This window comes from Lepus europaeus, chromosome 4, assembly GCF_033115175.1.
Source record: "Lepus europaeus isolate LE1 chromosome 4, mLepTim1.pri, whole genome shotgun sequence".
Classification (NCBI taxonomy): Eukaryota; Metazoa; Chordata; class Mammalia; order Lagomorpha; family Leporidae; genus Lepus; species Lepus europaeus.
In genome coordinates, this window is record NC_084830.1 from 166,326,176 (window position 1) to 166,351,615 (window position 25,440).

Sequence of the window (25,440 nt, forward strand, 5' to 3'; positions counted from 1 at the left end):
GTACATCCTAAGGGAGGTGTGAACCTCCTAGGGGAAGGCACTCTGTTGACTTTCATTACTTGGCTGGCCTGGGAGGAGAGCTGGCCAGGTAAAGGCAGGGGGCATCTCTAACAAGAAATTTACAGTTCTGCCTGCAATGTTGCTGACCCTACTTGACCATCCCCTCAGCTGCAGTGGTCACTTTGGAAGTTGGGCTGAGGGAAGGACTTTTCAGCTTAGAGCCAATAAGATCTGTGGCTCTGACCTGGGCATCCTTCGACTCCAGGGCAGGTCCATTTCCAGTGATCCAACTCTTGGCAGAGCTGCCAGGGCTCTTCACAAGCTGACTTCTGCTGAAGCCCAGGCTTACCACATTGAAAGCCACTGCAGTGGACTGGCCTGTTGGGTCTCCTTGAGGGCAGATCACTGTAGAGATCAGCCATTAATAGGCCTGCCACCCATTGCTTCTGATGCCTAGCTTTCTTTTCCTCCTGGTTTTTGTTAAAGCAGACCAGAGGATGCAAGTCAAGGGAGTGCCCGTGTCCCATCTCTAATCTTCGGTGGCCTGAACTACAAGTCTCTAGTCACAGGCATGTTCTGTAGTAGTTTTTCTAAGGTAGACAATGCCCATGAGGAAAATTATATTCTCACTTTAAAACTTTCTTTCCCTTTGGTCTGAAAGGGAGGTTTTTTCCACTTACTGTATACTTGGCTGATGGCGAAGTGAATCTAGCTATGAGATTATTATTTAAGTTCTTATTTTGGCTATGCTATTACAGAAAAATGTTAGCCATCTCTTTTATAAGGTCTAAAGATTAAATTGTGCGTCCTACAGATTCCTTCATAATAGAATTAGTTTCCTACCTTGAAGAGAATAGAGAAATGAAAGAACAAGTTGGGCTTAGAATAGAGAAATGAGGGAGCAAGTCCTAGATAGCTTGTTGACAATAGCAATATTACATGAATACTTAGCAAACCGTTTCAACCATTAGATAACAACTTAAGAAAACATTTACCAGAAGGTCCAATGCCTTCTATAAATTTTAAGAATCATGTATTTGAAAACACCTCTTAAATATCTAACATGGTGTAGTTTGTTTAACCAGTAAACTTAAGCACAACCATCTAAAATGTTTTTAGTTTCTTTCTACCAACAAGTTTAAAACATATGATACACAGATTCAGGTCACACAAATTAAAATGTATCTTTGATTGGTTTTAGCAGCTTAAATTTATGGACAATCTTATCTATAAGCCATTTAAAATAAAACTTTTAATAAAATTTCCCCATGTGGACATACAATATGTACACACATATAACATAGCATAATAGACCAATATAGCAATTTTAATAATAGCTTTTAAAATCTTTAACTCTTTTTGTAGATTGCCAATTGATTTGAATTGCTTTTTGTTTTTAGTAACCTCAGTTAACCATACTTTCTCTCAGTTGGTACTGTTAATACATTATTGGCTTCATCTGTTTACAGAGCCATCCCAAAGTACTGAATACAATAGAAGTGGCTGGAAAAAGTCCATAGGAACCTATAGGAGGACAGCTAAACACAGAACCAACAACGCTTTAGTTTTATGAGCAGCAAATCATATATAACTGTGGATGACAAAAGACTTTAAGTCGCCATGTTTAAAATTATAAACTCATCAACCAACAAGAGGCACTTGCTTACTTCACAGTATTTTTGAAAGCACCTGTAGGATTTTACAAGTATTTAACCCTTTAGGCCTCTGGGGCTTTCTCATTAAGATAACTATCATGTCTAGTAACACAAGATCATTAGACTTTTTAATTCTCAAACATTTGTATTAATAGCATTTCCCATTATAGAAACTTAAAGTTTGGTACCACATCACATCTTGACAGTACTTCTACTATAATCCAAATAGCCTGATTAGTTGGCCTGGTCAGCCTGCCAAGAGAGCCAGGCCACGCCCTGACAGAACTGGATCAGTCAGCCCAGTGGGGCACAGCAAGATTCAAAATGGCGGGCCGGCGCCGTGGCTCACTAGGCTAATCCTCTGCCTGCAGCATTGGCACCCCAGGTTCTAGCCCCGGTCGGGGTGCTGGATTCTGTCCCAGTCACTCCTCTTCCAGTCCAGCTCTCTGCTGTGGCTCGGGAGTACAGTGGAGGATGGCCCAAGTGCTTAGGCCCTGCACCCACATAGGAGACCAAGAGAAGCACCTGGCTCCTGGCTTCGGATCAGCGCAGTGCGCTGGCCGCAGCGACCATTGGGGGATGAACAAATGGAAAAGGAAGACCTTTCTCTCTGTCTCTCTCTCTCACTGTCCACTCTGTCAAAAAAAAAAAAAAAAAAGGCAACACCAGAAAGCTCAGAATTCACAAGGACACAGTGAGGGTCAGGAAGTTTAGAGGCCTGTTCAGAAGAGCTGGCCAAGGCTAGAAAGGCAGACAGGTGGCTTTACCTTATAAGGAAACGCTGGTTCTGCCGAGAAAGTCACGTCATGTCCAGCAGCCCTGTCAGCTACACTTTGGATATGGTTTCAGTGGTCCCCAGCGTGGCAGTACTGGGCTGGCAGAACCTTGGCGGGTGGGGGCCTTAGGGTCTGGTGTGTGGCGTAGCGGGTAAAACTGCCTGCAGGACCAGCATCCCATATGGGCACCAGTTAGAGTCCCAGCTGCTCTGCTTCTGATCCAGCTCCCCGCTACTGCGCCTAGGAAACCAGCAGAAGATGGCCTAAGTTCTTGGGCTCTTGCACTCATGTGGGGGACCTGGAAGAAGTTCTAGGCTCCTGGCTTTGGCTTGGCACAGCACTGGCTGTTGCAGCCATCTGGGGAGTGAACCAGCACTTGGAAGACTGCTCTTTCTCTCCCCCCCACCTAACTCAAATACATAATAGATCTTAAAATTAAAAAAAAAAAAAGAAAGAAAGAAAGAAAAAAAAAGAGGTAGGGCCTGGTGGAAAGAAGTCCCCAGGCATGGGCTGCTGTAGCAAGCCTTGCCATATTAACACTCCACCACCATGGAGCTGTCTGCAAGCCCTGTACAGTCTCCAGGGCCTGGGCTACATCAGCTGTTACCCTGCCCTCAGCTATTCTGTTACAGTAACACAAAACAGACCAAGTAGGGTATGGGCAGAGGGCAGAGGTGGGCAGAGCCTAGAGGAGCAGGCTGGGAAAGGCCTGTATGGAGCATCAGTCACTTCAGGGAAGGTGAGGATTCTGCCAGGATTAAAGGCCACCCTTGTTACGCAGTAGCAAAGACTCTGTGGATCTGAAGCTAGGAGCCAGCAGCTTATTTTAGGTCTCCCACACGAGTGCAGGGTCCCAAGGACTTGGGCTATCTTCTACTACTTTCTCTGGCCATAGCAGAGAGTTGGATTGGAAGTGGAGCAGCTGGAACTCGAACTGGCACCCATTTGGGATGCCAGCACTGCAGGTGTTGGCTTTTACCCACTATGCCACAGCACCAGTCCCAGCAGCAAAGACTGAAATGTCTAAGCCCTAGGGCTTTATAGAAAAACTGGTAGAGGATGGCACTGCAGCTCAATAGGCTAATCCTCCGCCTGTGGCGCCGGCACACTGGGTTCTAGTCCCAGTTGGGGCGCCAGATTCTGTCCTGGTTGCTCCTCTTCCAGGCCAGCTCTCTGCTGTGGCCCAGGAAGACAGTGGAGGATGGCCCAAGTGCTTGGGCCCTGCACCCGCATGGGAGACCAGGAGAAGCACCTGGCTCCTGGCTTCGGATCAGTGCGGTATGCTGGCCGCAGCAGACCAACGGAAAAGGAAGAACTTTCTGTCTCTCTCTCACTGTCCACTCTGCCTGTCAAAAAAAAAAAAAAAGAAAAAAAGAAAAAAGAAAGAAAGAAAAACTGGTGGAAAACACCTCTGAACTGCAAAGCATTCAGGCTGCAGTTTTGTGACTTAATTGCTAATGCTCAGGTTGAGAGCAAAAGGAAACAGAGCAGGACCTGGACAATCTGCACCCTGGCTAGGCAAAGATCAGCACTGATGAAAGGAGGCATGTGGGAGAGCCAGGGCTACCTCACAGGCCCAGCGGCCTTGGCAGCAGTGGGGAGGGGGTGCCTTAGAGTCCTGCTCTCTGCACCCTGGCGCACATGGCTCACCCTGCCAGTCCAGAGTGCAAAGGGTGAGCCCTGGCAGCACTTCACAGCTGACCCAGCATGGTCCACAGGGACACGGGTGTGGCTCACACTGCTGCTTCTCAACCACACGACGCTGGTTTCGCCAGTGTGCAGAATGCAAAAAGTTATGGCATCATGACAACTCCCATCACGATTTCCAAAAAAACCTGGGAGACAGAAGTCTTCCTGGACAATGCCTGGTGCAGCCATGAGAGGAGCTGCAGCAGGAACCCCAGAAATGTAGAGCAACCAGCAGCAATGTCAGCCAGGCACCGAGTGGGCAGCAGTGTTCAAAGTCTGCTCTGAGGGCTTGAGACCCCCTTATTATAGGGGGTAACCTGGATCGCAGCCGGAAGACATTTGCCTTGATTATCAGATGAGACGTTGGACTCTGAATGAGCTGAGGTTCGCAAGTTGTGAATGCCTTTGTGCAGTGAGAAGGCCATGAGCTCGGGGGGCCAGGACAGGAAGCCAGAGTCAGGGTTTGGAAGTCTGCCCCCCAAAGGTTCCTCTGCTGGAGACCTGGTTCCCAGTGCGGTGACCTGTAAGAGGTGTGACATGATAGACATGCGTGTGTCCCTTTTGGGTTGCATCCATGGCACCTGGTTCATGGCCCAGTAACCCTTGTCATGTCCTAAGAGACTAGACTAGCGCTGGGGAGTTCAGACCTTGCTCTAGCTCCTCCTGCTCTTGCCCCACCTTCCTGTTTTGGAACTGGCCATGAGGACCGACCCCTCGTCTGACAGTGGCCCACAACACCCATTTCAGGAGCAAGAGATTCTGCAGAGGCCCAGGAGAACTGAGGAGGCTGCCCCGCCCCGTGCCCCGCCCTGCCCACCAGGCCTGAGGAGGAGGCCTCCCAAAGCCCACAAGGTCAGCAGTGGAGAGCGGGCTGGAGAGGACACAGGTGCTCCCCCGCCCTCTCCCTAAGTGACCCCAACCCCACTCTTCGTAACCTCCTTTCTGGTAAGCCAGGCAAGGAAAGGAAATGCGTCCCTGAGTTACCGAGCCGCGGGAGCAAACTAACCAAACCCAAGGAAAGGGTCATGGAACCCCACTTACAGCTCCACCGTCGGAGCACAGGGAAACCTGGGACTGTGACCCGCATGGAAGCACAGGGAGGTCCTGGGGACCGAGCCCTCACCCTGCAGGTGGACAGGGGCAGAGCTGAGCTGAACCGGAAGACGTCCAGCCAGTGTCCGAGCCCCACTTGGGGTGGGAGAAATGCTGTCTGAGGGAGGAGCTACGCTTTGCTGAGGGAGTGTGGCTTGAGAGCAGGCTGTGAGCAGCAAGCCCGACACTGCCCCTGCATCTCGCACACTTGGGCCATCGCGGGGCCTTCACCAGAGCTGGGAGAGGCAAGCACGTGCCCCTGAACTTCCAGAATGGGAACTCAGAACTCAGCGCCCTAGAAAGGACCCACTCTTCTCACTCTGAGTGGGCATCTTGCACGTGTCCAAGTCCGTACATCTTTAGTAGCTGTTTTAAGACTTGCAAACATTTCCAGCTGGGCCATGGCAGATGTGATCAGTGGGACTTCCATGGGCAAGTTTTTTTTTTTTTTTTTTAAGATTTATTTATCTACTTGAAAGAGTTACAGAGAGAGAAGAAGGAGAGGCAGAGAGAGAGATCTTCCATCCGCTGGTTCACTCCCCAAATGGATGCAACTGTTGGAGCTGTGCCAATCTGAAGCCTGAAGCCAGGAGCCAGGAGCTTCTTCTGGGTCTCCCACGTGGGTGCAGGGGCCCAAGGACTTGGGCCATCCTCTACTGCTTTCCCAAGCCATAGCAGAGAGCTGGATCAGAAGTGGAGCAGCTGGGTCTCCAACCGGCGCCCATATGGGATGCTGGCACTGCAGGTGGTGGCTTTACCCGATATGCCACAGTGCTGCCCCACCATGGGCAATGTTCTTTGCCGAGACTGGCAGCAGGACAGTATTCCAGCCTCCAGAGTCCAGTTGTGGAATGGCCAGGGCAGCAGATAGCTGTACTAAGGGTTTTACATGAGGGCCATATCTTATCTCCACTGGAAGGGATGAAACCCTTGTCTCCACAACACTGCTGAGTCCCTAGGACCCCAGAGCAGCAGCAGCCTAACCCTGGCAGGTGACAGGCTCCAGCAAGGGCCACAGTTCTGCCTGCTGGGTACAGTATCAAAGGAGGTGGACAGAGCAGGACCCAGACACCTGAGAAGCAGGAAACTCAGCACTGCCTAGGGAAGAGCCCTGTGGGGCCTTCCAGGGTCACAAGCTGTGTGGAATTCCACTGCAGGGAGAGCCAGGAAGGGAAGACTGAGGAGACATCTGCACGGGGAACAGCTAACAGAAGGATCCCAGAGGAGGAGGGGACCAGCAGGCAGGTGTGCGAGCAAAGATGGCAAAGGACATCCCAGGACTTTTTTCAGTGGATCTGACCAACAGGACAGCAACTGGGACAGCCTCAGAGGACACCACCCACAGGCAACCAACCCAGCTGCTGGCTGTCATACTCTGTGGGATGACGTGACCTCCATGCTTTTGAGTAGACTCCTATGCTTGCCACGCATTTCATAACTGAGGGGAAAAGGGAGTTTACACTCAGAGCATCCTGCAGCTGCAGCTCTAGTAACTCCTTTTTACCTTGTCAAAAGACACATCTTCAACAGCTTCCCAAACAGGGACGCCAGCTTTGGTGGCCTCTAGCAGGAGGCTTGCGGCAGAGGCAGACAAGGTGGTGCAGAGTTTAGGGTTTTAAAAATTGCCCAACACCTTGCACCAAGCTGGGTCTAAGTGTAGTCTACTCTCTGAAACTTTGTGCCCAATATATCTTATTTGGGCTTTCAAGTAACCTTTCCTTAGAAAAATTATGGCCTTGGGCAGCCAAGTTTCTTAACATGTGTACACTGTCCTCATATCCAGTCTGTGAGGGAGCAGAGAGCTCACACACGCCTGCAGCAACGGAAACCTGGAAGCAAGGTAACATCGTCTAGGTTTGCCTTCACAATGAAGTGCTGGAGCGGCCGTCCCTGGAGAAGTCAAAGGCACCGAGTGTCCAGGCGCCTGCTGCCCGTCCCTGGAGAAGTCAAAGACACTGGGAGTCCAGGTGCCTGCTGCCCGTCCCTGAAGAAATCGAAGGCACCAGGAGTTCAGGCACCTGCTGGCCGTCCCTGGAGAAGTCAAAGGCACCGAGTGTCCAGGCGCCTGCTGCCCGTCCCTGGAGAAGTCAAAGGTGCCAAGCGTCCAGGCGCCTGCTGGCCATTCCCGGAGAAGTCAAAGGCACTGAGCGTCCAGGCGCCTGCTGGCCATTCCCAGAGAAGTCAAAGGCACTGAGCGTCCAGGCTCCTGCTGCCCGTCCCTGGAGAAGTCAAAGATGCCGAGCGTCCAGGCTCCTGCTGGCCGTCCCTGGAGAAGTCAAAGGCACTGGGAGTCCAGGCGCCTGCTGGCCATCCCTGGAGAAGTCAAAGGCACTGGGAGTCCAGGCGCCTGCTGGCCATCCCTGGAGAAGTCAAAGGCACTGGGAGTCCAGGCGCCTGCTGGCCGTCCCTGGAGAAGTCAAAGGCACTGGGAGTCCAGGCGCCTGCTGGCCGTCCCTGGAGAAGTCAAAGGCACCGAGCGTCCAGGCGCCTGCTGGCCGTCCCTGGAGAAGTCAAAGGCACTGGGAGTCCAGGCGCCTGCTGGCCGTCCCTGAAGAAGTCAAAGGCACCGAGCATCCAGGCTCCTGCTGGCCGTCCCTGGAGAAGTCAAAGGCACTGGGAGTCCAGGCGCCTGCTGCCCGTCCCTGGAGAAGTCAAAGATGCCGAGCGTCCAGGTGCCTGTTGGCTTTCCCTGGAGAAGTCAAAGGCACCGAGCATCCAGGCAGGCACCTGCTGGCCGTCCCTGGAGAAGTCAAAGGTGCTGAGCATCCAGGCACCTGCTGGCCGTCCCTGGTGAAGTCAAAGGCACCGAGCGTCCAGGCACCTGCTGGCCATCCCTGGAGAAGTCAAAGGCACCCAAGCGTCCAGGCGCCTGCTAGCTGTCCCTGGAGAAGTCAAAGGTACCAGGAGTCCAGGTGCCTGTTGGCTTTCCCTGGAGAAGTCAAAGGCACCAAGCGTCCAGGCGCCTGCTGCCGGTCCCTGGAGAAGTCAAAGGCACCGAGCATCCAGGCAGGCACCTGCTGGCCGTCCCTGGAGAAGTCAAAGGCACCAGGAGTCCAGGCACCTGCTGGCCGTCCCTGGAGAAGTCAAAGGCACCAGGAGTCCAGGTACCTGCTGGCCGTCCCTGGAGAAGTCAAAGGCACCAGGAGTCCAGGCACCTGCTGGCCGTCCCTGGAGAAGTCAAAGGCACCAGGAGTCCAGGCACCTGCTGGCCGTCCCTGGAGAAGTCAAAGGCACCAGGAGTCCAGGCACCTGCTGGCCGTCCCTGGAGAAGTCAAAGGCACCAGGAGTCCAGGCACCTGCTGGCCGTCCCTGGAGAAGTCAAAGGCACCAGGAGTCCAGGCACCTGCTGGCCATCCCTGGAGAAGTCAAAGGCACTGGGAGTCCAGGCGCCTGCTGCCCATCCCTGAAGAAATCGAAGGCACCAGGAGTCCAGGCACCTGCTGCCCGTCCCTGGAGAAGTCAAAGGCACCGAGCGTCCAGGCGCCTGCTGCCTGTCCCTGGAGAAGTCAAAGGCACCGAGCGTCCAGGCGCCTGCTGGCCATCCCTGGAGAAGTCAAAGGTGCTGAGCATCCAGGCACCTGCCGGCCGTCCCTGATGAAGGCAAAGGCATCTAGCGTCCAGGCACCTGCTAGCCGTCCCTGGTGAAGGAGAAGGCGTGCCTGGCCTCGTGGTCAAGACACTGAAACAGGCACTATGTAGGTCATCACCAGTGGGAACTCGCTGCAGGTGAGGGCTGAGGTCAGTGATGTGTCGGGGGTCACCACTGAGGTCTTGAATCAAACAGCACCCACAGCCGTTAGGTCTCTCTCCTGGCAGCATCAGGGCACGGTAGGACTGGCATGTGAGTCAACGAGACCTTGTAGGTTTGACAGTTAGCAATGGGTTGAAAGCTGAGAGAGCCTTCTCATTCTGTAGTCAAATGTGGGAACTAGGAGAGTGAGGAGCTTCTAGAATTGAGTCAACTCAATCTGGTTTGTTAAATTCCAAAATTATTTTTTCCTTTTAGGAGAAAGATAGGTGCTGAACACCAAGCAGAAAGGAGGGGTTCCCATGAGGACACAGGATGTGATAAAGGGGTACACACCACTATTTGTGCTCCAAGGTGAGGGCTGGTGGAGGGCACTGGGCTGGGCACTGGAGTGTGGCTCCCAGGTCCACAAGGACAGCCAGGGCCTCATTCTGAATCTGAGCTCTCGACCCACGACAGCATAGGATTGATAGGAGCTCCTGTGATGCCCCGGGGCCCCGACTCAGAAAACACATCCATTACCCAAAATTGAGGGTTTGGAGGGAGGCCCTGCTTAGCTCTCTTCAGCTTGTAGCAATCTTTCTTCCAGTGGCCTGGTTTTTTACAGTAATGGCAGAGGCCAGGAGGAATCCTCTGGGGAGCTTTCAGCTGCTGCAGCAAGCGACTGAGGGTCTCGGCAGACTTCTGTGCATTGGCGCACTCCAGGGAGCGGGCTAACTTATTGACCTGACGTACCAGACACTCAGTGGACATGGTTAGCCATTCCATGGAAGATCTTTTAACAAGCAGGGACAGCTCTGGGGTTAGGTTACCCACAAATGCAGAGTTAAAGAATGAGCTGTAAGAAACAGAACTCATAGGCAATGCAGAGTTTTCCTTAAAGACAAGCTCGAATCGACTGTAATATTGATAAACTGGCTCATTGGGTTCTTGGACACAAGCATAAATCTTAGTCCAATCTGCACGTTTAGGGAATGCCTCCAGGATAGCTCTATGGAGACTGCTGGCCAGACTCTGAGCCTGGCACGGGGACTGGGGTGTCTGCTGCTGGCTATTCAGCTCCAGGTGGGGCCAGTTAGCTTTAGCCATCCAGTGCTTGGCTTGGCTTTCGTCAACAAGCAGGTGGACTAGCTGGAGGAGATGGGTGACATCAGGCTGATAGACCCGGATCATGACGCTGAACTCATCAGCAAATCGCTGAGGATCTTCAGTGACTTTTGGGAAGTCCCTGACGATGGTTCGGAGCTCATCTTTAGTCCAGGGGGCACAGGAGGCTTTGGGTTTAGCCACGTCATCGGAGGGTTTCGAAGCAGAGGAGGGAGGAGGACGTTCCAGGGAGCAGTGAACCTTGGCTTCCAAGTCCTTGATGTCCTTTCTGAGTTGTCTGTTTGCATCAGCAAGCTGGGAGATGGTGCCTCGCAGGGAGGCAACCTCTGCGTCCTGAGCACGCTTTGAAGCTTCCAGATACCACTTGAAAAACGCATCCCATTCCGAAGACTGGACCACACAGCTAAGCTCTCCTAATTTGTTTCTGAGAAAAGCAAGCTTCGGAAGTTCAAACGATCCCCACCGCGGCCACTGGAGCTCTAAATTACTCCTGGTGTAATATACCCAGGAGCTCAGAAATGCACAAGAGTGTGAACCACAATGAGTGAGCATGTAGCTGGCCGGGGTCCCTGACGGAGGGGTGTGCTGCCATGCCTTAGAGCTGGCTGGAGTCCCTGACGGAGCGGAGTGCTGCCACCCTTTGGAGCGGGAGGATCCCATTCTGTTTCCCATGAGGACGTCAGGAGTAGTGGGCAAAGCGTCTGCCGGAGGGATGGACGGCTCTACTCTACTCGTCTGACCTGCAACACAGTTCCCTGACCCTGGCAGGCCCCTCGAGGTAATCTCACCTGGCAGAGACCAGTTTACTGCTTCAAAAGAGTCTGACTTCGGAGACTAGACACTCTGATAAAATGGTGACAAGCACCTGTGCTCAACCTGCGCCTACCCTGGGATGTCACTTTGCTCCTCACAGATGTTTCAGCGACACCCAGAGAGCAGAGGCAAAACCCGGGTAGAGTTGTGTCCAAGGGGGGACCTTACCGTCCAGCGGCGAGTGGAGGGGCACGAGTCGCAGGCTTAGGGGCAGCACACGATTACAGGGGCTGCCAAGCCAGGAAAGGCTGTCCTCTTTCTGTCGGCCTGAAACGAGTGATAGGACATTCCTCTAAACAAGCTATTCAGAAACAGCAAGGAGAGGCTGCTGCTGTGGTGCAGTGGGGTAAGTCGCTGCCGCGACACCTAAAATCCCATATAGTCACCAGCAGTGGAGAATGGCCCAATTGCTTGGGTCCCTGCACCCATACAGGAAACCTGGAAGAAGCTCCTGGCTCCAGCCTGGCCCAGCCCCAGCCATTGTGAACATTTGGGGAGTGAACCAGCGGATGGAAGACCTCTATGTTTGTCTCTCTCTCTCTCAAACTCTGCCTTTCAAATAAAAAAGAAATAGTAACACTGGAACACATGTCTGTGGTAGAGCATGGGTGTATCCTAGGGAGCCAGGGCAAGGCAGAAGAGACGTTCATTTGTAGGGGTTCCCAGGTCCCCCACTTTCTTTCTGGGTCCTAGCCAACATCGCAATTATCTTGAACGTTCACAGGCACTGATCAAGTGTTTGGTTTGTTGCCCAAAACAGGTAAAGAAAGTGTCCCTAGCCCTGAGACAACACCTTAAGTCCTTTCACAAAACACATGCCCCAAAGGCACCACGACAGTGCCTGAGGGGAGCACTGTCCATCACGGCCCATCTCCATGGTGTACTGCTCTCTGAGTGGCCCCTGCATTGCTGCAGACCGAGTACCTGGTACTTAGTGCTGCCTTCTTTGCCCGCCTCTACCCTGGCCCCATCTCAGAATGTTTGGGCTCTCCTGTGGGAACTCCCATGCCATTACTTGTGTGGCCTCTCAAGCTGCAGGTTTGGTTAGACAGAACAACTGGCACAGCTGGCAGGATCCCAAAGAAACATGCAAGGGCAGAGGCCTGCTGCAGGGAGACCCCAGAGTGGCCGGTAGGGTCTATGGGGGCTCTGTGACTCCTTTGCTCAAAGCCACAGGTAACCCTGGGCACCAGTGCCCGCCTTGACCAGCCTGATGCAGCTTTCTTCTTCTCAAGGTTTATTTATTTATTTTAAAGGCTTACAGGAAGAGGGAGAGACAAGAGATCTTCCACTGGTTTACTCCCCAGATGGCCGCAACCGCCAAGACTGGGGCAGGATGATGCCAGGAGCTTCCTCCAGGTCTCCCATATGGGTAGCAGCGGCCCGAGCATTTGGTTCATTTTCCACTGCTTTCCTGGGCACATCAGCAGGGAGCCAGATGGGAAGTGGGGCAGCCAAAGCCAGAACCAGTACCTATAGGGCATGCTGGTATCACGGGCAGCTGCTCTATCCACTATGCAACGGGGCGGCCCCCTTTTTTCTTTGAAAGGCAAAGGGTCAGAGATGGATGTTTTCTATCTGCTGGTTCACTCCCCAGTGCCCTCCTGCAGCAGAGGCTCAGCTGGAAGTGAAGAATGGCAGTTAGAGGAACAACTACAGCTGGAACGAGCCTGTGTTCCACCACCACCCCTTAACGGGGCAAGAAAACATCTAGAACCCATGACCATCCTATATCCCCAGTGGAGACGCTGCCAGATGGAATTCCTCAGACAGCGAGTGTGAGTCTGGGGCCGCGGAGAAGCCAACAGATCCAAGAACGGGGTTGGGACAGCGTGTCTCATGCAGTACCTGGTAGAGCCCAGGAAGTTGATTCAGCCATGTGTGCTCCTGTCCCAAATGTAGTGCAGGCACTGTTCAGGGACACGGCATGCACCTGGACTTAGCACCTACTGTGGCTGAAAATGTGCCAGCGTCACACAGCAGCTGACCCACCAAGCCATTCCCACTGGCAGAAACACAGAAGCAGACGCCCTGGCCCCAGCCCAGGCAGTGTCACCCCTGAAGAAGCAGTGCGTCAGAAGGAGTTCTAGAGGCTCCACACTACCCGGAAAACAGCTCAGCAGGCTGGCTCACCAGTATCCCAACAAGGAACAGGGAGGGTGGGCCTTGGGCACAGCAGCTAAGGCACTGCTTGGGGTACCTGTATCCCATATCAGAGTGCCTGGCTTTGAGACTCACCATGACTGCCAGTCAGCGACTGGCTCGCCAGCATAGAGAGACATTTAAAAGAAGGCATATTTATTTTCATCTTATTTGAAGGGCAGAGAAAAAAAAAAGAGATAAAGATCTTACAAACAACAGTTCACTCCCCAGATGTGTACAACAGCCAAGACTGGGTCAGTCTAAAGCCAGGAGACTGGAATCCATCCAGGTCTCCCATGTGGGTAGCAGGGAACAAGTATCTGAGCCGTCACCTGCTGCCTCCTGGTATGTATGTGCATTACCAGGAAGCTGGAAACAGAAACAGAGCCGTTCCCATGTGGAATACAGGCATCCCAAGCCACATCTTAACTGCTGTACTAAATGCCTGCCCAACAGATGAAGAGTCATCACTCGGAAGATACAAGATTTTAGAAGTTGTATGCCAGGAAACAGCGATCAATACCACATACATGTTTCACAAAATCATAGCCCTTATAAGTAATGCCACCCACTCCAGTCAGCTCGGGACACAATGCAAAGGCACAGGCATGTGAGACTGTAGGAGCCAGGGCAGGGGTAGACTACAGGGCCCCTGAGTTCCCCCTCATTCTGCGCTGTGTCCTCATGGAAAAATCACAGAGTCCTGACTGCTTTGTGACCCATACACACAGCTGCAAGTTGTCCTGGCAGGCACCACAGCGAAGCAGGGCAAGTCACTGCCGGGGATGCCTGGGTCCCATATCACTCTTTCACTTCCAATCCAGCTCCTGATGCACCTGAGAAGGCAGAGGACGATGATTCAAGTATTCAGGTTCCCGCCCCAATACGGGAGGCCTGGATGGAGCCCTGGCTGTGCGGGTATTGCCAGAACACACCTGCCACTATGGCACCAGAGAAGGAGACCCTGAGGCTTTCACAGGGGTCGCCCAAAGGAAGGTGGGCTCTGTGGTCCCAAATGACTCTTGCCACAATTTGCAAGACAGGACTTTTTTTTTTTTTTTTAAGATTTATTTTATTTATTTATTTGAAAGGCAAAGTTACAGAGAGAGGGCGATACACAAAGAGAGACAGAGTTCTTTCATCTGGCTGGTTTACCACCCAGTGGCTGCACGGACCAGGGCTAGGCCAGGAGCCTGGAACTCCGTCCTGGACTCCCACGTAGGTGCAGGGGCCCAAGCACTTGGGTCATCCTCCACTGCTTTCCCAGGCCATCGCAGGGAGCTGGATCAGAAGTGGAGCAGTCAGGAATTAAACCAGCAGTAATATGAGATGGAACCCAGTGTACCACAATGCTGGACTGAGGGTGACTTTCTTTTTTTTTTTTTTTGACAGGCAGAGTGGACAGAGAGAGAGACAGAGAGAAAGGTCTTCCTTTGCCGTTGGTTCACCCTCCAATGGCCGCCGCGGCCGGCGCGCTGCAGCCGGCGCACCGCGCTCATCGATGGCAGGAGCCAGGTGCTTCTCCTGGTCTCCCATGGGGTGCAGGGCCCAAGCACTTGGGCTATCTTCCACTGCACTCCCTGGCCACAGCAGAGAGCTGGCCTGGAAGAGGGGCAACCAGGACAGAATCCGGCACCCTGACCAGGACTAGAACCTGGTGTGCTGGTGCCGCTAGGCAGAGGATTAGCCTGTTGAGCCGCAGCGCCGGCCTGAGGGTGACTTTTAAAGGATAAAGGGTAGTGGTGGGAGGTCAGGCTCCTGAAATTCTTAGGCAAACAGTCAGAGCACCAGTCTCAGGAATAGTAGTTGGAATGTGAAGAGGGCCTTAGCAGAGCAGCACAGGCTGAGCCACTGCCTGCGACACCAGCGTCCCACGTGAGTCTCTGTTAGAGTCGCAGCTGCTCCACTTCTGCTCCAGCTCCCTCTCTGCTAAGGCACCTGGGAAAGCAGCAGAAGATGGCCCAAGTACTTGGGCCCCTGCACCCATATGGGAGACTGGGAAGGAGTTCCAGGCTCCTGGCCTGGTTCAGCCACAGCTGTTGCAGCCATTTGAGTGAACCAGCAGATGGAAGATCTCCCTCTCTCCCTCTCTGTCACTCTGCCTTTCAAATAAGTAATAAATCTTTTAACAGCTTTAGGCCAAGCTACACAAAACCTGCTCTGCCTTCCTAAGTGTATGTCGAGACCTCCATTCAATCAGCAGACATGGAAGTCTGTTTACAGGGCCAACCAATGCAGAAGCCACACGTTAAGGCTGTCCTGCCTCTTCTCTACAGCCAGCACGGCGCAGGCTCACTGCAATCACTCAAGCGTCCTTCCCCCAGACTGTCATCATAACCTAGGCTGATTTTTAGGTCCCTTGGGCATTTTTCTAACTGCTATCTTCCATGCTGCTGGTCACTACAGGAACTTGTCCCAGACCTTGTTCTTTCTGGCTAGCATCTGTTACTGTTACAAATTCTCTCCTGGCAATTAAAGGGCCAGTTGGAGGGAATGTTACAGACCCCCCCCTTGCTTGCCATTAAGGAGCCAGTTAGAGACCCCCTCCTGCTCATTACCAGAGGGCCAGCTGGGTCTAAGCAAAGCAGTACAGACTTTACAAACCTTTTCCCCACCTGCCATAGAAGCCTGGTCGCATACCTTAGACTCCTGAAAATTACCTCCAGGTTGTTATTTACTAGTTCCTCTACCCTAAAACCATCTTACCTTGCAGTTACAACTTGTTAATCCCTGTGGGCCCAAGATAATAGGGTGGCCCCCCAAACTGCCTTGCTAACTTAGGGTGGAAAAGCAGAGAAAGACAAAGGATTGGGGCTCTGTCAAGCCTGCATGTGTAAACAAACTGGGTGCCTCTCCTCCTGAAGCCCTTTGCTTTCTTTGTTCTTTTGTCCATGAGATTACCTCTCAGTGATCCCTTTCAAAGGCAGCCTTTGGACAAGTCAAGGCTAATCTAGGCCTGTGGAATTCCTGGGATAAGAAAGTCACATACTCCCATCCTGAAGGAGGATGTTAATCAAGAACAGTCTGTTGACATTATCTATGCTACAGGAGGCCCTGATAAGTTGCTTACATATTTTGTTATCTTTGATGCTTCTTTGTTCTGCAGCTGGTTATGTATAAATACCACTGAGACTCTAAAGAGCCTTGATCAGCCTTGTTGTCTTGGCTCCATTCTCTGTGCCCTTGTCCCTCTTTTCATTCCCACTCCCTCCTTCAGGTTCCGTTCGACTGGTGCAGCGGGCCCGCCCACTCTTTCACCGCAGAAATGTTAGCTCCCAGAGTTTTGATTTTACAAATGTATCTAGCTTGTTGCTCAAAACACTTGAAAAAAACCAGCCCTGACCTGAACCAAATTTCTTAAACCCTTAAATAAACCCCATGCCTAGGTGGAACACCCCTTTTGGCCGGGAACAGGTGCCTAAGTTACAGCTTCCCTGCAACAACAGCTCTGACACACCCGGACATCTAGTTGACAGCAGTGCACCAATGGTGTGCTTTCCCAGGAGCTTAGCTTGGCGTAAGTACAGCACAGCCATGATGCCAGGGCCTCGCCCCCAACTGCAAAGGGGGCTAAGTAAAAAAGATGACAAACTTGCTCGGTGGAGATGAGTGGAGATTCCTGTTTTCATGCAAGGAAGAACTCAGACATGAAACAGAGAAGTGGCGAGCAAGGCAGCAAGATGTGATGGGTGGGGCGTCTGTCAGAATGCACAGGAGCTGAGAGGGTGCCCAGTTTACACTCAGACTGGGGTTGCTGAGGGAATGGCCCTGTCCTCCCTCTTCCCGGACAAAGGATGTGCTGAATGTGAATTAGGCAGAATTTCTCCCAAGGTTTTATCACCTAGTGTTATCAGACAGGGCAGCCCACCTGGTGCCTGACAGACCCCCCCCGTCCCCTTAGGGGAAGGCTGAGCCCAGCTACATGCAGCCTTTGGCATATAGGCAAGACTCCCCAGTGTAAGTGCTGGGCTGCTTCTAAGGTGGCCTCCAAGGCTGTGATGTCCCTTTTCTTTTCCTTTTTAAAGATTTATTCACTTCTTTGAAAAGCAGAGTTACAAAGAGGCAGACACAAAGATAGAGATGTCTTCCATCCACTGGTTCACTCTCCAAATAGCTGCAAGGGCCAGAGCTGGGCTTATCAGAAGCTGGGAGCTTCTTCCAGGCCCCCCCACGTGGGTGCAGGGTCCAAGCACTTGGGCCATCCTCCACTGCTTTCCCAGGCCTAGCAGAGAGCTGGATCATCAGTGGAGCAGCTGAGACTCCTCATATGGGATGCCGGCATTGCAGGCAGAGGCTTTACCTGCTACACCACAGCACCAGCCCCTTCTTTTCCTTTTTTAAAGATTTATTTATTTGAAAGGCAGAGTTACAGAGAGACAAAAGGAGAAACAGAGATCTTCCGTCTGCTGGTTCACTCCCCAAACGGTCCCAACAGCCGGGATCCAGGAGCTTTTCCCAGGTCTACCACGTGGGTGCAGGGGCCCAAGGATCTGAGCCATCTTCCACTGTTTTCCCAGGTGCATTACAGGGAGCTGGATCGTAAATGGAGCAGCCTGGACCCAAGACTTGAACCAGTGTCCATATGGGATGCTGGCTCCACAGCACCTCCCGCCTGTGAGGTTCCTTTTCTTTTTTTTTTTTTGGACAGGCAGAGTTAGAGAGAGAGAGACAGAGAGAAAGTTCTTCCTTTTACCATTGGTTCACCCTCCAATGGCTGCTGCGGCCGGCGTGCAGCACCAATCCGAAGCCAGGAGCTTCCTCCTGGTCTCCCATGTGGGTGCAGGGCCCAAGTACTTGGGCCATCCTCCACTGCCTTCCCGGGTCACAGCAGAGAGCTGGACTGGAAGAGGGGCAACCGGGACAGAATCCAGTGCCCCGACCAGGACTAGAGGATTAGCCTAGTGAGCCGCAGTGCCAGCCAGAGGTTCCTTTTTAAAGAAACTTTAGTTCTAGACCCTCAATCACACACAGGCTAATTTGTAACTTCCTAACAGTTTCAACTATGGAACCACCTTCCCCTAACTTACCTGCTCAGCAAACCCCATTCCCACCGCCTCCTCTCCCCTGCATTGCTGTGTTTAGACTGCGCCATCCTTTGGTGAGTGGGTGGTGCTGGAGCAAGGACAAAGCCTTGGATCCACACTGACCTCTCACCTACATGACAAGCTGGCCCCCAGTTCTCTCCCTGCTAGCCTGCCTTGACCGCCCTGCCCTGCTTGAACTGCTACACTCTGAAGAGTCCCGCCATCAGCAGCTCAGCCTCCCCCAAACGCCCTCTAGCTCACACAGTCTCCAAGGACCTTTAGCTGCAGCCCAGCTGCGGCGGTGGGGACCCAAGCCCCTCCCCGCCTGCTTCTCACCACGGAAACCACCAGTCTGTAAGGGAGGAGGCGCTCTGCCTGCATTCACCACAGAGTGAGCCCCTCCCAGGCTTTGTTCTGAACCACCCTGGTCTGGCTGTGGCTGCATGCAGATAGCCTCAGGTGGGCTATTACCGCTGTGCCACCTCCCTTCGAGGCCCTCTGCCACTGCCTGGGGGCGGCTCCAGCACAAGCAGGATGGAGGAAATGTCAGCAGCGTGAAACAGAGACGCATGGGCCAGAGCCCCAAGTGGATGAGCAGGACGTTACAGCTAGGAGAGTCCCTAGTGGCACTTCCGACACCAGCGCAACTCTCACCCACCGCTCGCCCTGCACACACAGACCTGAGCTCCCCTGCCCTGCACACACACACCTGAGCGCCCCCTGCCCCGCACACACACACCTGAGCTCCCCTCCCCCCGCACACACACCTGAGCGCCCCTCCCCCGCACACATACACCTGAGCTCCCCTACCCCCAAAAACACACACCTGAGCGCCCCCTCCCCCGGAAACACACACCTGAACTCCCCTGCCCTGCACACACACCTGAGCTCCCCTCCCCCGCACACACACCTGAGCTCCCCTCCCCCGCACATATACACCTGAGCTCCCCTCCCCCCGCACACACACCTGAGCTCCCCTCCCCCGCACACACACACCTGAGCGCCCCTCTCCCGCACACACAGACCTGAGCTCCCCTCCCCCGCACACACACACCTGAGCTCCCCTCCCCCGCACACAGACCTGAGCTCCCCTGCCCCGCACACACACACCTGAGCTCCCCTCCCCCCGCACACACACCTGAGCTCCCCTCCCCCGCGCACACACACACCTGAGCGCCCCCTGCCCCTGAACAACCCTGACAATGGTCATGCCATTTTAACTACCCCAACACCATCTTAGGCAACTCTAGTAAAACATTTCCTGGAATTTGGGCCGAAACCATAAGTCATGGGCAGGCAGCTGCGGTTTGAGATAACTGCGCCAGATAAACAGGAACAGGCACGGGAAATACCCAACCGTCCCGGCAGCCGGCAAAAGTATGCAAAGTATTTCCTGCATGCCCCCACCCCATTGTCTTATCGAAACCCTGTAACCATGCTTCTTCTGCTTCTGTACTCCCGCTTTTGCAATCCCCCAGGTATATAAGTGCCCCCCCAGACACTACTAGGCACGCCTCTCTCCTGCCTCCCGCTGCGTCGGGTCTGGAGACAGCGTCCGCGAGCGCTCGTGAAATAAAGCCGCCTCTTGCATTTGCATCGTCTGGTCTGAGGATTTTTGAGTCTGGGGTCGCGATCTAAAGGACCCAGGGGCTCAGGGTCCTTCACCCCGCACACACACACCTGAGCTCCCCTGCCCCGCACACACACACCTGAGCTCCCCTGCCCCGCACACACACACCTGAGCGCCCCTGTCCCCGCACACACACACCTGAGCTCCCCTGCCCCGCACACACACACCTGAGAGCCCCTGTCCCCGCACACACACACCTGAGCTCCCCTCCCCCGCACAACACCTGAGCGCCCCTCCCCCGCACACACACCTGAGCGCCCCCTGCCCCGCACACACACACCTGAGCGCCCCCTGCCCCGCACACACACACCTGAGCGCCCCTGCCCTGCACACACACCTGAGCTCCCCTCCCCCGCACAACACCTGAGCGCCCCTCCCCCGCACACACACACCTGAGCGCCCCTCCCCCGCACACACACCTGAGCTCCCCTCCCCCGCACACACACACCTGAGCTCCCCTGCCCCGCACACACACACCTGAGCGCCCCCTGCCCCGCACACACACCTGAGCGCCCCCTGCCCCGCACACACACACCTGAGCGCCCCTGCCCCGCACACACACCTGAGCTCCCCTCCCCCGCACACACACACCTGGGCGCCCCCACACACACGCGGCCTTGGCCGCCCCGCAGGAACCCGCTGAGCAATGCCCGCCCGCCTCCGCCACACCTCAGGGACACACGTGGCTGCCGCCCGCCCACTTCTGCCACACCTCAGGGACACACCTGAACTCCACTGCCGGCCCGCCTCACCAGCCCCGGAGAAACAAACGGAACACAGCTCGCGCCGCCCCCAGAGACTTCTGGCACCGCACGCACAGCCCCAGACTTCCGGCGCCGCACGCACCGCCCCCAGACTTCCGGCGCCGCGGGCCCCGCCCGCCAGACTTCCGGCACCGCCCACGCCGCCCCCAGAGACTCCCGGCGCCGCGCGGCCCCGCCCCCGGGTTGCGTCACCGCCGCGCCTTCCCCGCCCAGCTGGACGTCAGCGCCGCGCGACGCGGGCCGCGACCCTCTCGTGGCCGGCGGGATCCGAACTGCTGACCAGCAAAGTTGGTCCACGGTGACAGCGGCGGCCGCAGGTGAGCGCCTGGGGCTGACCAGAAGCAGTCCCTGGGTCGCGTAGGGGGAGCCGCGGCACAGCCGTTCTCCCCGGACCCCTGCCATCCGCGGGGACTCTGGCGAGAGTCGCGGTCCTGGCGGCTCTGCCCCGCGCCCCGCCCGCAGGCAGCCGGAGGAGCCCTCCGTCCCGGGGCTCGGTGAAGACCAGCGGGACCGAGCGCGCCCCGGGCGGCTTCCCCGCGGCGTGCGCTGGCTGACGTCAGGACCCGCCTGTTCCGACCGCGGGATTCGCAGCCCATTGCATCCTAAAGGCCGCTCTGTGTGCCTGTCCGGCAGCGGCTAGGTTCTCTGGGGCTTTCTCAGGGCCAAGTGGGTGGAAGAAGTACTTTTGCAAAAGATCTCTTTCCTTGCCCAGCAGGTGGAGAGCAGGGCCGGCGGCTGACCCCTGCGCGTGTCCCCGGGGCTCTGAGGAGGAATGGCAGCTGCGGGCAGCCCGCTGGGGTAAGCACGGTCGCCAGGGCGCTGGAGCACCATCAGGACAGGGCTCCCCCCACCCCCGTCCGTAGGCCTGGCCGCCCCTGTGGTGGTGCCCTAGATCAGAGCTGCCCGGCCATGGGCTGTGTCTTCCTCACGAGTCTGCAGGCATTTCCCGCCCCTAACGGGTCACCAGGCTGTCACACAGCTGGCTGACCAGCGCCTGCGTTTGTGTGCAGCCTGCTGTGGCGCACTGCCATGAAGACCGCTGCCCCCAGGCCCCGCGGCCTGCACGTGTCCCCCTGGTGGGCGGATAGCAGCAGGGCCTCTCTCGCTCGCCTGCGTCGCCAGGCCTACGCGCGCCTCTACCCCGTGCTGCTGGTCAAGCAAGATGGCTCCACCATCCACATCCGCTACAGGGAGCCGCGCCGCATGCTGCTGGTAAGCCGCCTGCCCTGGCCGGTCAGCTCGGGACAGACTTGGAGCTGTGGCCACCGCACCACGTGGTAGCAGGCAGGTCCACTCCAGGCAGCAAAATCAGATCGGATCAGTGAGTTGTGTGTATTTAAAAAAATCAAATCTGAGGGAGACAAGCAGAAAAAGGACTTTAAGAGAATAAAGTTATTGAAGGGAAAGAAAGAACAGAAAAATCGAGTGCAGGGGCGGTGAGCATTTGGCCCAGCAGTTATGGTGGCTGGGACACCCACGTCCCGGATCTGAAGACTTGGGTGAATTCCCGCTGTAGCTCCTGGGTCCAGCTTCCAGCCAGTGCAGACTCTGGGAGGCAGCGGGTGATGGCGCACAGACTTGGGCCTTGCCACCCGCATGGGATACTGGCTCTTAACTTCGCCCCTGGCCCTGCCCTGGCTATTGCAGGCATCTGGGGCATGAACTAGCAGGTGGGAGCTCTCTGATTACCTCTCCTCTCTACCTCTCAAATAAAGAAGTTTTTAAAAATAAGCTAGGGGCCGGCGCCGCGGCTCACTAGGCTAATCCTCCGCCTGTGGCGCCGGCCCACTGGGTTCTAGTCCCGGTCGGGGCACCGGATTCTGTCCCAGTTGCCCCTCTTCCAGGCCAGCTCTCTGCTATGGCCCAGGAGTGCAGTGGAGGATGGCCCAAGTGCTTGGGCCCTGCACCCACATGGGAGACCAGGAGAAGCACCTGGCTCCTGGCTTCGGATCAGCGAGATGCGCCAGCCACAGCGGCCATTGGAGGGTGAACCAACAGCAAAAGGAAGACCTTTCTCTCTGTCTCTCTGTCTCACTGTCCACTCTGCCTGTCAAAAAAAATAAAAATAAAATAAAAACAAGCTAGGGTCAGAGGAAGGCCTTGTAGCCCTCGTGTTTCCTGGGCCTTGTAGACACACCTTGGCCTCTGCTCCCCACAGATGCCCCTGGACCTAGACACCCTGTCTCCCGAGCAGCGCCGGGCCCGGCTCCACAAGCGTGGGGCTCAACTCCGACCCAAGGAGGAGGACCCAGAGCTGGCCGATGACTTTGACGTGGAGCGTTACAGACGGTTTTGGACCCAGAAGTGAAATGTGACTCAGAGCTGTCTGCCCGTGTGATGAGGACTGCAGGGTGCCTGTCTGTACATGATGCGTTTCCAAGCCACCACGTGTGTTAGCGTCTTCCTTGGTGTGTGCCGGACCTCTGAAAAGCACTGGCTCAGAGCTAGGTGGGGCTCCCAGGTGCAGAGTGGGGGGGCAGGTCTTGGCTCCATGTAGGACAGAGCCTGTGAGTGTTCACAATGACTGAGGGCCAGGCGCCCCTGGCTGCCAGTCAGAGAGTACCCTTGACCCCAGCCTCTGAGCACCCAGGGCTACTGGTCTCCAGACTGAGCACAGTGGTCCTCTGTAGCTGGATGTTCCAGAGCACAGGCTACACCTGCCTCCCCACCCACCCTGGGCCTTCCCTAATGGGGCTACCGGGGGAGCCACCAGTCCAGGCAGCCAAATACTCACTCGCGTGCAGCCAGCTGCTGCCCTGTGCTCCTGTGGTTCGTATCCTGCTGGGCCACCTTCCTGCACACCCAACCCATAACCAGACCCAGAGGAGGCTTGCAGCTCCTTGTCCTGTGCCTTTACCAGGACTCCCAGTGTCCATGCATGTGTCCTGGGGACCAGCCTGTCTGAACTTCTGTTGATTGTCCCCTCTGGCCTCGTCTAGGGATGTCCATCCCACCTGCAGCTGCCCTGTGGGGTTGCTACAGAAGTGACTTCCCTCCAGTCCCCTTTCTGTCATTTTCTAGGATGGATGCCCAGCCCTGTCTGCACTCCCTACAAGGTCACGGTGCCTTCCAGTGTCCAGCTGGGATGGACTTCTGGGCTCCTCTCCCCCCGACTTCCTCCCTTCTCAGTCCAGCTAAGCTGTCATCCAGATTGACATCTGCTCGGCACACCTAGGAATGTGCCACCCAGGTGACATCTGCCCTGTGGCCAGTGGCTCGCTGGGCAAATAAGCTCAACACTAACTCTGCTCTCCCATCTCCCTGGTCCTCCATCCCTGTGGCTGAGCCACCTGTGCCTCAGATGCTTCAGTCTCCCTGAGACACAGTACATGTCCTCCCAACCAGGCTGCAAGCTCATGGCTTGTCCCTGCACCTGGCATCGTGCCTGGTAAATGCTTAATCAATAGTCAGAATAAAGGGATGAACAAGATGTGGAGCTGTTTGTTCAGGCTACTTTAAAAATAACAGACTGATCTATAAGCAAATTTACTGCTTGGTTCTGGACAGTGTTTGCTTTGCCAAGCTGAGTCCATGGATGGATAGCCCAAGTGGAAACATAAATTCCCCTAAGGGGGCACCCCAGACTGTCATGAGATGGGGCTGGAGGGGATCCCAAAGAAAGAAGCACCAAGTGCCAGGCTGATGGTTCCACAGTGTGAGAACGGATGTCACACTGAGCCATGCCGGCAGCAGAGCCAGGATGTACACATTATACGAGGTTCTCCTTGGCTCAGTGCTAGGACAGGTGTCTTACAGGAACTTTTTCCGTGTCTAGGAACATTCAAGGCCCCAGCTTGGGCTCAAGCCTGCTGGGAAAATCCTGCAGCTGGACTGGTCAGAGCAGTCAAGGTCCTGAGAGGTTACCCACTGGGACACAAAGAATGGGAGGGTCTGGAGGAAGCCACAACGCCCAGAATCAAGCAGGCAGCCAGCTCCTTGATGTCTTCTCCAGTCCTTTTTGTGCTACTACAAAGTTTTAAAATTTGAAATTTATTTTCATTTTACTTGAAATGCAGAACAACAGAAACAGGCAGGGACCTTCCACCTGCTACATCCACACAGCCAGGCAGAAGAGTCCAGAACTCAACCTAGGTCTCCCCTGTGGGTGGCAGGGGCCCAGGTAGTTAAGCCGTCACCTGCTACTTCCCAGGGTATACATTAGCAGTGAGCTGGATCAGAGCAGCAGAGCCAGCACCAGAACCAGGCACTCTTGATACGGGACACAGGTGTCCCAAGCTGGAATTTAACCTGGACCCGAAACACCCCACCCCCGTGGTCCCTTTTATGACAGCTCTAGTGGCATAAACCGAGGGCTGCACCTGCGACCCACCACCTGCTACTACACTTGAGACGACTTCAGTGCGATCCAGTCTAGGAAGAACAAACTGCTGTGCAGGGGCTGGGGCGACCTGGCCTGTGAGTGCACTCAAAGTTGGGGGGAGGGGGGGCTTCTATTTTTATTGATTTTTCCTGATTTATTTGAGAGCAAATGAGAGTGTGTGTGTTCACTCCCCACATGCCCGCAGGGAGCCATGCACTCCACACAGGGCTCCCTTGTATGGGGCAGCAACCCAATTACTTGAGAATTCCAGAAGTGCACTGACTTGTCTTCCCTGACACTGAGTCACAGGCTCAGAGTGACGACAGCGACCCAGGGCCAGCTCTGAGCAGCTTCTTAGTTGCTCTGGACTTTGTTAGTAACGTTACAGCAGTTTAAGGGACACACTTAAACGAGTTTATGGGGCCAGCACTGTGGTTAAGCACAGGTTAAGCCTCTGCCTGTGGCAGCGACATTCCATATGAGTGTCGGTTCGAGTCCCAGCTGCTCCTCTTCAGTCCAACTCGGCTGCGGCCTATGAGAGCAGTGGAAGATGGCTCAAGTGCTCGGGCCCCTGCACCCACGTGAGAGACCCTGAAGAAGCTCCTGGCTCCTGGCTCCGGATCCGCGCAGCTCCAGCCATTGCGGACATTTGGGGAGTGAACCAGTGGATGTCTCCCTC

At 55.0% G+C, this 25,440-nt stretch overlaps 2 protein-coding genes across 4 annotated transcripts; one reads left to right on the forward strand and one right to left on the reverse strand.

The window, feature by feature from the left end:
* Positions 1-1,637: 1,637 nt before the first annotated feature.
* On the reverse strand, positions 1,638-20,498 carry LOC133758143 (uncharacterized). Of its 2 annotated transcripts, XR_009865768.1 has the most exons (3): positions 20,402-20,498; positions 8,650-11,147; positions 1,638-8,602 (listed from the first exon to the last, which is right to left on the reverse strand). XR_009865768.1 is itself a non-coding variant. In XM_062189363.1 (2 exons), exon 2 carries the CDS (start codon positions 10,737-10,739, stop codon positions 9,387-9,389), a length of 1,353 nt encoding a protein of 450 aa, XP_062045347.1. In that variant the 5' UTR covers positions 10,740-11,147; positions 20,402-20,498; the 3' UTR covers positions 1,638-9,386. The 2 variants fall into 2 exon arrangements, 1 of the variants encoding a protein (XP_062045347.1); XM_062189363.1 differs by having other exon boundaries at positions 1,638-11,147.
* Positions 20,499-20,658: 160 nt separating this feature from the next.
* Positions 20,659-22,824, forward strand: MRPL55 (mitochondrial ribosomal protein L55). 2 transcript variants are annotated; one of them, XM_062189364.1, is made up of 4 exons: positions 20,659-20,757; positions 21,153-21,238; positions 21,451-21,652; positions 22,599-22,824. In XM_062189364.1, exons 2-4 carry the CDS (start codon positions 21,213-21,215, stop codon positions 22,746-22,748), a joined length of 378 nt encoding a protein of 125 aa, XP_062045348.1. In that variant the 5' UTR covers positions 20,659-20,757; positions 21,153-21,212; the 3' UTR covers positions 22,749-22,824. The 2 variants fall into 2 exon arrangements, with proteins under 2 accessions (XP_062045348.1, XP_062045349.1); XM_062189365.1 differs by having other exon boundaries at positions 21,156-21,238.
* Positions 22,825-25,440: the final 2,616 nt, after the last annotated feature.